Genomic DNA, 12,901 nt, shown 5'->3' on the forward strand with positions numbered 1-12,901 from the left:
CCAGTAAGCGCCACGGAGCTGCGTTGCAGAGTGCTGTAAAAAGTCGGTGTGCCCTCTGAACACCTCTCTGCAACGCAGCTCCCTGGCGCATACTGGAGGTACCTGGTGGGCTAGTTGGCTCACAGGGCCCTCAGGATTGAAGAGGAAGTAATTCTCCAACCTAAAACGTGCCATAGGGCGTGTTTGCACACATATCACCTCAGGCCTCGCCCCCTTCCTTCACTATTGAGCGAAATATTCCTCTAAAATCAGCCAAACTGCGATTTCCGATTTACTCACCTGTTATCAGGAGAGACCTCAGTGCTGCATCTTTCAGCCCACTACTGATCCTGAAAAGTAATTCTAACCATACTTACAGTAACTTGAATTTCCTTCAATATTCTAACATTGACTGGTTTCACTTGGAAATTTTTCTAAGTGTGGAGCTTTGGAAGTTAAAAAAATTCCTCAAAAAAGAATTCCGATTTACTCACCTGTTATCAGGAGAGACCTCACTGCTGCATCTTTCATCCGACTACTGTTGCTGAAAAGTAATTTTAACCGTACTTGCCAGTAACTTGAATTTCCTTCCATATGATATCATTGCCTGCTATATAAAATATAAATAAATTAAAAAATATATAAAATTAAAAAAATTAATATTACAATTTCAATATTTTTAAAAACATTTTTTTCAATTTATATTAAAAATATGTAATGTAATTTAAAAATTAAATATCTAAAAATAAATACTTTAAGACAATGTAGTAAATCAGTATAGAAAAAATAACAACTAATACATTTAAAAATTATCATTCACAAAACCTTTGAAATTCACTGAAAAAAACATAGGTTTCAGCCATGTTATAGTGAGGAATTAGCATTTAAAAAACCTTAGAAAGTCACTGAAAAAAACATAGGTTTCACACATGTTATAGTTAGCAGGACATTTCACTCATTCAAAACCATTGAAATTGCCCCCGTTATAGTTAGTACAGCTAACTATAACTCGCGCGCCTGCAATGCACTGCTGATGACGTCACATATTACATCACTCATGACATGGTCAGTGACATCACTCATGACATCACTGATGACATCTCAAATGACATCACTGATGACATCATCCAGTGAATGTGTGTCTTTCTGAAAAATAAATATTTTTTATATATGTATATCTAAAGGTCGATGGAAGAATAAATGGGTAAATAAATGTCTGAATGGATGTTTGAATATTAAACTAGCATTATTTGTATTGGTAGAATATGAGGATTTCATCTGAAACTGACTCCTCCCAAAGCTCATAATTACATTCTCATGGAGAAACCCTGTTGGTGAGTGTAAACATTCCACAATATAGGCAGGTGCGAAATCAGCCAGTAAAATTCTATATCATCCCAAAACTATACAAACAGTAAAAATTAGTTGTGTGTTTTAAATAAACTCTCAATCACCTAAAAATCTGTTTGTTCTATTTTACACGATTGGAGCAGAGCGAAATCAGGCTCCATCTTCTTTACGTCATTTATATGTATTTTTGTGCAACAAATATTTTTAATGTTTGCTTTAGTTTATTAACCCACGTGCTTCACTTTATTAAAATTGTAGTAGGTGATAATTTCTGGTCAATTAAAGCATCACGTTTGTTGTATTCAATCAATGTATCCAAATTTATTGAATATGTACGCTTCACCAATGATTATTTAGTTGCTTATTATTAATGATACCAAAAAGAGGTAAGAGTTAACTTAGCTTGATGTTAGGTCTTAGCTGAACATAGCACATATTAAATGTTTGTCAATATGCTGCTTTACTCTCCTCTCCCGGTGCGTTATTGGGTTACTCGTTAGTTAGAGAAAAGCTTCATTATGGTGCCTTAGACTGATAGTGAGTCATGAGAATGGTAGTTGGCAGTAGACATGGAGGGATGATGGTGAAGAAGCCTTCTGTGCCTGGCGTACCAGGAAGATACACCTCTCAAGGACAAGCAGGTGTGTTCCAAATTGTGGGATAATAGTAATTTATGGGGTTTACCGTCTCTCAGCAATGCAGCCATGGGATTGGCTTTGGACTGTAGGAGAGAGATTTTGATGTTTTGCAACCTTTGATCATGCTTTTAATTAGTGTTCTGTAGATAGTGAGAACAGATTTTATCCTGACTTGAGAGAGAGCAGATCATTTTTCTGGCCTTCTTGGAGTTGAAAGCTTCAGGCTCGATACTCTTTCATTTCCCCTTAACTTTTGCTGAGGTTCACATTATGCTGACACTTTCTTCTTCTCCTCCTTTGATGTCCCTTATTTGCTTTCATCGCTTAATTTAGACAAGATAGCTTTCTTTAAGGGACACCAAATTTGGACATTTTTTATTCTTTAGAAGAGCAGATCATTCTTCCGGCCTTCTTAGAGTTGAAAGCTTCAGGCTCTATACTCTTTCATTTCCCCTTAACTTCTGCTGAGGTTCACATTTTGCTGACACTTTCTTCGTCTCCTCCTTTGATGTCCCTTATTTGCTTTCATTGCTTAATTTAGACAAGATAGCTTTCTTTATGGGACATCAAATTTGGACACTTTGTATTCTTTAGATATTGAGGGATCTTTCTTTTGCTACAGCAGTTTGAATAGCTGTTAGAATGTTTTCTGTAGAAGTGAATTTCATTTCTGATTGTGTGTACAAATGTGATTTGTATGCAATTGGTACTTGTTCACCTTCGTTAAAAGTCAAGTAGGTGAATCTGCACTAACCCGGAATTATTCGGATCACTAAGTTGCGTATGTTTATGTGTGTTTGCAAATGTTTTGTTGCTAACATGTCTGTTTGGAGTGAACGCAATATTTTCATGGGTTTTTTGTCCAATTTACTATTTTAAAATCAGGTTTGATTAATTCGTAGAGAGGTTTTACCCTTTCTGCGTAATTTAGAATGTAAGTTCTTCCGAAATTCAGGAAACCTAGAATCAACTAAGTTTTTCAGCGTTTTTGGAGGTTGGAGCAGTGCACACTTTTCTAAAAAGTTGGCTGCTAGGCTTTTGCCTTCACTTGATAATTCTTATCCTAGGAAAAGGACGTTGAGATGGGCAATTCTTGATTTCTTAAAATTGAATTTGTACCCTTCAGAGGCAAACCCTAATATAATGGTATTCACTCTGTTCAAGTACTTGTCGAAGTCATTGTCTGTCAGATAGATGTCATCAACATATGAAAATACCTCGTCATCATAAGTTTGTAGTAACTCTGTTACCCTTGCTGAAAATAACCCAGGACTATCCTTGAATCCTTGAGGGAAACAACAGAAGTGACGCTGTGTCCCCATTATTGAGAAAGCGGTCAAATACCTATTTTCTGGTGCAATGTTTTGACAAAAGAAACCATTCAAAATAGCTAATATTGTTTTATATTTTGTACGCACAATGTTAGTCATTAATGTCTTACTGTGTCTATTTTGCACTGCAAATGTTTTGCAACAAGAGTTTAAATATCTGTAATCCAATACTAGACGATAGGTATTGTCTGGTTTGGAGACAGGAAACAAAGGATCGTTCATTGATGATGTGCAAGTTTCAATCACCCCTTAGTATTCAAGTTGATCTAAGATCTCCCTGACCTGTTTTTTAGCTGTTTGTTTAACTGGGTACTGCCTTTGTGCAGTTGGTTAATTTTTTTAACTGGATTTTATGGTGAGGGGAATCCTTATCCCATCCTACATGATTTTTGTAAAATGCAGGAGCTTCAGCGTCTGCCCATTTCCTGGCATAGGTATATTTTAAATGTATTGGAATATGATTAGAGAAGTTCTGGCATAATGATGTCTTCGCCATGTGGGCACTCCTTGACAAACTCTGGTGGCCAGTCTTGTTCAGCTAGAAGAATGTCATAACCCTTAGAAAGTTGCTCCCAAAACAGTGCTTTCACTTTTGTTGGTATGTCTCCCTCCATCCGGAGTGTTATTTCGTATAACCTATGTGGAGAACTAACCCTGGTATATGCAGTTTCAACTTGAATGTCTTCATTCAACTCCACTGTCTCCAGAAGACCCTTCAAGTTCTGGCTAGCTATTGTGACATCAGCTGCGCTGTCCAACATTGTCTGAGCCCATTCTGCATTCTTGAGTTGTGCCCTCAAGATCCTCGGCATGTCTGATTTTTAGACCTGCTACCTTCTTTTTGGTAAATTGAGGTTTCTTGTTTTTCTGAACGTGTTGATCGTCTTTGGACTTCACGCGTTCTTCCTTGTTTTCTAACCGTCCTCTTCTTTTGGATTTCTGTGTATCAGTATCTTGATAACTATCAGGTTTTCTCCATTATCCCTATGCCTAAGGATATGCCTCCTTTCAGAGGGCTCCTTTTGAGGAGACCTACCTCTGGAATGAGAAAGCTTCTCTTTAGAAGTTTGTTTGCTATTTTCCCACTTCTTTTTAGAAGTAGTAGGAGTGTTTTTCAGAAAGATTTTTAACTGTATAATTCTATTAAATTTTGTATGTTACTAAGTAGGTCCTTGTCCGACATTGATTCAATGTCAGGGTTAGGTGTGTAGCCGACCAGAGCTGACCATGTTGCTCCTGGTCTACCTAGTGGACTGAGCCTGGTAATGTGATTTAAATGTTTTAGGGTGCCGTTAAACCAGAGCTCATGCTCTTGGTAAGTGAGTGGAATTTCAATATCCTTGAAAGGAATATATTCCTCTGGTGGATCATCTTCTTCATAGAAGTGAAACATACGTGTTACTGGATTTGCTTCTGGGAAGACTGTTCATGAATAGAACACTTCTGTCTGGTGATATTCATGTGCCTCTATCACAAACACTGCCCAACCACCTCTTGATGTTAGGCCATATTTTATATGTTTTATAGTGATGGCTTGCCTTATATTTTGAGGAATTAGTACAGCATTCACATCGTTTCTTTGGAAAAGTGTATAGTTTAAAGCTATATCGGCGTTATTGCCTGTTGCTCCACTGGCCCCGGGATTATCTTCGTCTGCCATTTTGTTGACTGAAAGTTTGCAGATCAAGTTTCAAGGGAACAAAGACAAGGTGCACAATATTTTGGAACACTGTATCCTTCAAAGTAGAATAAAACCAAGAAGCTAATACATAGAATTTTTTGTCCTACTCAGCTATGGCAGACATTATCCTTTACCCACTCCAGATGTCTATTGGAGTATTACGGGAAAAGGGGGTTTCTGAGAAAAGCACAACTGAGTTATCCCAGTATCTAGCGTTAAATTAGTGCCTTTCCAAACCGTTGGGCGCCATGTAGTGCAGTTCGAATATTCCCACTAGGTCCTGCGCATTGGAATAATATACACTACAGATTTGACATAGGACTAAGGTCAGAATGTCTCTATCGAGTATATTAAACTTAATTGTGTGTGTGCCAGCTAACTCAGAGGTCAATAGAAACTTTCTCGAATAAACAAGAAGGGATAAGTCTCTGACAACCGCATAAACATGACAACTTTGTTTCCCCTATAACCAGAACAATATCTTCAGAATCATGGAAACAATAGATAACTATTTCACTCAGTCAATTGTGCATGCTTCGTTTCTACAGAGTTGCATAGAAATAGTGAGACGGTCGTTTCAATAAAGGGTTTATTGAACAGTCTTATTTCTCATGCAAGAGATATGAACTGCTACACTCGTTAGACAGAATGCAAAGTATAATGCGTACAGGGCAAACAGTAATATAAAAAAATACTGTAATAGCATTGTCTGTTGCTATGACATATATAAAAATACATACATAAATAACACAGGTTAAAATACTCAACTGGTGCTTCTAACATACGCCTACCCCAGTGTACCTAACCAAGGTCTAGTACGAGGGAAGAAGTAGGTGCTGTTTTAGCTATAGTTTAGTTTTGCCAAGAATTTCCAAAGGTTTCTCTAGGTTCTAATCAACTCCATACCTTAGAATGAGAGAGGTTGATATCTCTTTCCCTGGACTTGATCTCCCAACACCCCGCAAGGGGAGTCAGAAACACTGGAGCTGGATTCTCGGCAGGAGGATGACAGCGTCTGCTCAGTGCGTCAGCTGGAAATTTGGTTTCCTTCGGGACTGTGGGGAGCTGCGTTGTGCAAGGAGGTAGTCGAACTGCACCGAACCACACCGTGCTTTGCCATAGCAGGTGAAGGTATCTTTATATCTTGAAGGTGTTTAGAAATGCTAGTACTGACGTAAAGTCGGGCATATGAACGTCATGAATGAACCCCTAAGGAATAGATGTTCATGCATAATAAATGAGTTCTTGGAGAAATCAATATCCAAGCAAGGGGGAGTCCCTAACAGCTTAAGAGTCTGGTTTTCCAAGAACTCGTGACGTAGATGAACGGATGGGAGTACCCATGCCTGTATTTGGGTTGCATGGACTATGCTTAAATAAGGACTGGATATCTATGCCTATATGAGGGCAATGTGAAATTTACCTATATAGGGCATGAATCGGAAATGCATACAGAATCTAAATCGACATACAACAATACCACATGGCATTAAAGGGCACCCAGGAGACAAAGGGTCATAAAACATATATGCTGGTTCCCCCCTTTCTAGGACGAATCTTACGTAACCCAGTAGTATCTAATTCTGAAACAGACTCAGGTCTGCATGCTCTCCTGTGATATTGGTTGGAAATGCCACCCTATTGTGCCACTCTAACTTTAGACATTAGTTGTGATTTATGTAAGTTTCTGAATCGCTCGCTGGCACTTGCCCATTTTATAAAGACTCTCCATCAAAAAACAAATACTTCACTAGGCTGAACAAAACCCTATTCCATTTTTGGCACTGGTATTCTTCCTAATGACTTTAGTCTTGTCTAAAAATACCTGTCTGATGGTTCATTAACATTAAGGAATTTACATTGCCTGACCCATTACACCAGTCCTGAAACAAACTCAGGCAGTTTGACGGATGTGCCTTGAATCTGGAGAGGAAAGTGCATCTTAGTTGGGCTTTGTCCGTCTTCTTTTCTAGTTCTCTTGTGGAACTCCTATTCCAGTGTTTGCAAGAATATTTAATCCCGCACCTTCCAAAAAGGCCTTTTAAAGTTGCTCCCATAATCTGATCTACTGATATCCAACTCTAGACAGGTGAAACAGAGGAACCTGGCCATTATTAGTTCAGATGCCACTCAAGCTTGGGTTATGTTAGGACATCTAACTCTATTTTATCTAAAGCTCTTTACAATGCTATCATGATTAGCAGCATCAACAACCCCACCGAGGCATAGTTGGAACAGAATTACAGGCTCAGCGATTGTGTATCAGATCGAAATCCTCACACAGGGCATCCTACCAGCACACCTCTCCCATCACCAATATAATCTTTGTAGAAACAAGAGCAGCATACAGATTTAAAACCATCTTTGCCACACTAGCCTTCTTGGCAAATTTAAGATAAGCTGTACACATATCCAGCCCTCATGCACGACACAACTCTGTCCACAAAAAGGACAACACTCACCCAGACACCTCTCAAACCACTCAAAATGGTTCAGACCTGGAACTACCCTTGAGCAAGGGAACAACACTACAATGTCAGTCTAATAGTATTTGCACCTCAAAAAACCTGATAACATTACACACTCATTCATGCTGATAAGATCTCGCTGAAAAGGATGCAACCTATTCAAATTACCAATACACACCCAGAAATCGTTGTGATCATACACCAGACTCCCATGGGCTGAAACTTCCTCAGAAAGAGCGGTCAAGGCAATAGCATTTGACGTATGAGCATGTGAACAAGCATCAGAAACACCGTTAGGTCTGCCTTTTGGCATGCTTTGTGTCTTGAGAATGGCAGGGATTTTCAGTGTCCCAAAGTAAACCATATTTTGTCATTTGCACTTCCACTGCTTGTGCGTGTGGTGTGTGTATGTGGGTATAACCTTTCACTGTTATTGCCTGTGCTGTACTTGTTCTGAGTGTGTTTTGTGTGCATGTGTGTAGAGAAAGCTTGCACTCCTGCTGCTACATGTGCTGTACTGGTGCTGTTGGCTGCAGTGAAGAAGGAAAACAGAAAGTAATTGTGTTCTGAATGCAATATTCATGAGATACAAAAATACTGTGTTGTGAAATGATTAATTGTACTTTTGTGTATTGCTATGCATGTACTCCATAGAAGGAGGAATGACAGCCAAAAGCATGAGAAGAGACATCAATACTCCTGTGGGTGGTGCAAAAGCCTATTTAAGAATATATTCAAGAACTAGTTACAGAAACTCTTGCAGTGAGCTTCGCTGTGAAGCCACACTTAGAGATAAATGAAGAGCCTCATGAACCTTCAGGGGAACCCATTTTAGACCCAAACCAGTATTTAGGCCTTTGAACCAAGATCAAATGTACATACCTGCAGCTCCATTTCAAGGGTGACCTTCGGCCCTAGGATGCTATCCACCATGCTGTCCGTCACTGGGAAGTTGTTTGGGATTTTGTCGCACCTCTTGATCAGCAACGGATCCACACCATTGAGGAACTGGTACCCAAAGAACGTATCTTCTTTCCAGTGTTTTGACACATACTCTATGAGACAGAGAGCACAGGAATGTTGATAGGATTACATTAGCTAGGCAATAATAATCTTTATCCTTTGTGTGTTTTGTGTTAATTAAGGAGATGATCGAGTCTTAACATTTATCGCTTTCGGACCTGCAGCCCTTCTTTTGTGGTTTGCCCACTTAGCACTTAGCACTTTCCAGTAAGTGTTTTCAGTATTTGATTCAATTGGGACTTGGGAAAAAGTAAACTATTACTTGAAATTGATGGTTATCCACCTCAAGTAATAAAGTCACTAACCCTCTTTTTGCAGTCAAAGGTTTCAATAACTTAAACCTGGGATCAATCACTGATATTTATCGCACAAAGCAGACCGGCTTAATTTATGGCACAAAGCAGACCGGCTTAACTTAAGGAAAATGTGTTAAGCATTGAGAAGTACCAAAACCGTTAAAAAAACAAAAGCACAACACATTGTTATGTTAGGTAATTTTTTGTTTTATAGAGCACACTAATACCAAAAAGCCATCGTGGCACTGACATCCTTACATCCTTGAATCACCAGATCTGAATTGAAGATATGATGTATGTCAGTAAGCCGCTAACATATGTTCAAACAGGAGATTGAGATCATTAAAATATGCATTCAAAGAGTATATCCAAACAAGTTTATAGATCTTTTCTGAATTTCAATAGGTTATCTTGGATTTTCAGGTGGTCTGAAAGCAGGCGCCACCATTTGGAGGGGGAGTGGAAGAACCTTCACCCTCGCCAGTTAACCTTTTTTATTCTGGGTACTTGCACCTTCTTAGCAGTACTATAGAGTAAGGTTCCTGAGTGTGTACCAATTAAAGATGTCCAGAAGAAAGGATGGGCCTTCTTTATGTAGCCCTTTGTATACCCAGCTGAGTGCTTTAAATTGAATGCGTGCTCGAATAGGGAGCCAATGCAACTCTCTTATAGACTTAGTGACCAAGCAGAATTTTGGAAGATTTAGAAGAACTCTGGCTGTTGCATTTTGGAGCATTTGAAGTTTATTAAGAACTCTTGTTTGAGAGCCTACAAATAATGCATTGCAGAAATTGGTTTTAGAGATAACAAGTGCTAAGACTACTGCTTTCTTCAACTCAAGTACGAGGTATGGCAGGATTTTTCTTATTATCGCCAACATAGGGAAACAAGAGGATGTTATCTGGTTAGAATGTTTAATTAATGATAATCTTCTGTTGAACACATAACACAGGTTTCTAGCTTTCTCTTCTGGTACTAGTAGGAGTCCAAGTTGGGTGGTCAACAGGTCCTGTTCCAAAATGCGTCATTATTATCAAACAACAAGACCTCTGTTTATTCAGAGTTACGCTTTTAAAAGTTTAGGTTCATCCATTGAGCAATGCTATTCTTCCATGCCTTGAACTGAACACCCACTTTATTGAGACAGATACCTCTAATTGGGTATCGTCAGCGTGAGAGCACGCAGAGAATCCAAATGATTTAATCAGTTCTGCTACTGGAGTGATGTAACATTAAAAAGAGTTGACTCAATGAAGACCCCTGAGGGACTCCACAAGGGAGTTTAAAAGTGGTGGATGTGAAATCACCCAGGGAGACTACTTATTGAATGAGAGCAGGTCCTTTTATGTCTATAGTTTCCAGGTGCTTAATGAAGGAGTAGTGGTCCACCATATCAAGGGTGGCTGGTAGGTCCAATAAGACCCCACTGTCTCCTTTGTATACAATAGACCCACTCTCCTCTGTGTCTGCCAGAAGAGCAGATTCTGTGATGTGCCAGGGCCTAAACCCATGTTGAGTGGGTTCACGGCAGTTGTTAGAGTCAAGAAAGACGATGATCTCTTGATTCATTACTTTTTCCGGAATTCTGACTGGTGATGGTAGGAGTGAGATGGGCCCATAATTTGTTTCTTCAGTAGGATGCAGGGTGGGTGTTTTGTTAGAGGTAGTATCGAAGCTTTTTTTCCAGAGTGCTGGGGAACAGCCAGTCTCCAGGATCGTGTACATTATTGCAATAAGATGTAATGCAAAGGTATCCAAGACCGAGTACAGCACCTCCTGAGGGCAAGGATCCGTGGGACATGCAGATTTAATAGTTCTTAGATAGGTTTTTAATTGATCTGTGTAAACTGCCTAAAAGTACTAAAAATAGGGGAGGAGTCTTGGTCATCTTTAACCAAGATTGTGGTAGTGTTTGATGTAATTAAAGTGGGGACGCATTAGTCGTTTGACTGGTGGATCCTTGATGTATGTTATTAACTTTATAAAAAAAGACATTTGCAACTTCTTCACAGAGATCTTGACTGGCTGTGTTGTTATTTGTATTCCCAAGTGTAGATAGTGCTTTGACTGTTTTAAATAGCTCCTTGGAGGAATTCATAGCCACTTTGATATTAAATTGGTTTAAAAGTTGGTTTTAGTTGCTTTGATCTCCTTTCTATATTCCTTTAATAATTGTTTATGGCCTAGTTTTTCTTAAGGACTGCAGTACGCTCTCCACACCTCCTCTGGGTACCTACATTTTTTCTTTAACTCTGACAGATCTTGAGAAAACCATGGTATGAGGGCGTCCCTTGAAGCCTGCTCTACATCATCGCTTGGTGAGGGGATTGCTTATTTCAGCAAATGCACCAAGTTTCCAAGTTTGAGACTGCCCATCTTTTTCCAAGCCTCATGTTTGCATATTGTAGGCCATGATTTCGATCGGATTTTCTCATACGTGTGTTTAATTTAAGCAGGATAGCTTTAGGATCAGTCCACATAAGTGGGAGTCATTTATCAATCCTTAAGTCAGATTTGTTGGAATACATGCCATTGAGTATTTGGCCAGAAGCAAAAAGATCAAAGATTAAAACTTTGAAAATTGTCTAAAAGCGTTTCTGTGTTTTTATCGTCCCACTGTTCTAGATGAAAATTAAAATCACCTGGAATGGTAAATGAGGAGTAGTTAACACAGGTTTCCATAAAGTACGAAAACCCCTGTGTGAATTATTCTTTTGGGCATGGAGGGAAATAAATCGGAACACCATTAAATGTATAGGTATTTAGAATTTTTTTTGTGCAAATAATAGAGCCTCCGAATAAAGTTGAGGAAGGGGCTTAACTAATGCTTTGACCATATCGCGATGGAATATTGCTAGACCACTCCTTTCCTGAGTAGTCTATCATGTCTAACAGCTTCATCGCCTTCTGGCATACATGCCATGAAGTCTGATGGGCACCACCCCACCTAGGGGGCATGGCGCCTTTAGTGGCAGGAAAGGGCTGAACAGGTTAGGAATCCCTTCCGGGTCAGGAGACCCAGAAGTGGAAAGAGAGGGGTAGAAAAACAGGGAATACAGGAAGCGCCGCAACAGGATATTCGTCACGCGGGGTGGCCCGGATGTAGAAACTGGCGGGGGGTTTAAAAGCCAGAGGGGCAATAACGATGCCCTCTATGTCCACTCTCCTGCATGAAGGTCGAAGGTCGCATGAAGAGTTACACAAGAGGACCGCGTGCGGCAACGGCGGTCCGCGTGGAGCATTGGCGATCGTGCAACCTAATTGCAGGTGAGGGGGCCTCACAGTGTTAACAGCTTGTAATTGGAATTTAAGGAATTGTGTTGGTTTGCGTGCGGAGGAGTGAGCAGGGGGGGGGGGCTGCAGCCGCGAGTCATTGCTTGGGCCCAGATCGGAATGTTACTGCTTGCGAGTCGCATGAATGGGCGGAGAAGTGGTTTCAATCCCCCGCTTGCGGGCCTGAGTGCAAGGGTGGAAGGCACGGTGAGAGGCGGCTGGTACGGTGATGAGCCTGGAGTAAGGGTGGTGCTTGTAGGAGTAAGAGTTCGCCAATTCAGAGACACGGGCCGCCCGAGCGGGGAATTGTGTGTTGTTGTAATGTAATTTGTACTTGTAAAGCGCACTAATACCCCAACTGGGGTGTCCTGGCGCTGTAACGCATACCGCTGTGGAACCCTTCCTGGCTTTTCCCTGTGAAATGTCCACTCCTGGGCACCCCCAAGGTGAAGCCAGGCATCCCAGCGCTGTTGGGGCCATTGTGGAGATTAAGCAAGCTATTGCCCAGAGTTGCAGAGTGGGACCCATGATTAGAATAGGCACCGAGACGAGAATGATCAGGTCAGAGGAAATTGACCCCAAGACCCGCCGAGGTGGGAATTGAACCCTGGTCCCGGGCCAGACCTCTGCATCAGGGCCTGCCACTCTAACCATTGAGCCACACCTCTCCACTATGGATTGTGGATTGTTGGAGGGTTTTAAGGCGTCGGAATGAATTTTATGAGCACTAGATGGCGCCCTGCCCCTTTGTTACGCCGCGATTGCCAGAATGCAGTGCAAAGCTTTCCCGTTTGGTGAAACAAGTATTAGAAGCAGTTAATACCCAACAAGGATGTTAATTGATCATAAGATCGTTATGAGT

General features: G+C 40.5%; 1 protein-coding gene across 1 annotated transcript in view; it reads right to left on the reverse strand.

Moving 5' to 3' along the window:
* The window catches only part of LOC147678091 (hydroperoxide isomerase ALOXE3-like), a 239,569-nt gene that overhangs the window by 40,040 nt on the left and 186,628 nt on the right, over positions 1 to 12,901 (reverse strand). The window contains exon 6 of the mRNA XM_086946566.1: positions 8,330 to 8,502. Within this exon, the coding sequence (XP_086802692.1) occupies positions 8,330 to 8,502 (173 nt within the window). The remainder of the gene's footprint in view (positions 1 to 8,329; positions 8,503 to 12,901) is intronic.

Source organism: Lissotriton vulgaris, chromosome 12, assembly GCF_964263255.1.
Source record: "Lissotriton vulgaris chromosome 12, aLisVul1.2, whole genome shotgun sequence".
NCBI lineage: Eukaryota > Metazoa > Chordata > Amphibia > Caudata > Salamandridae > Lissotriton > Lissotriton vulgaris.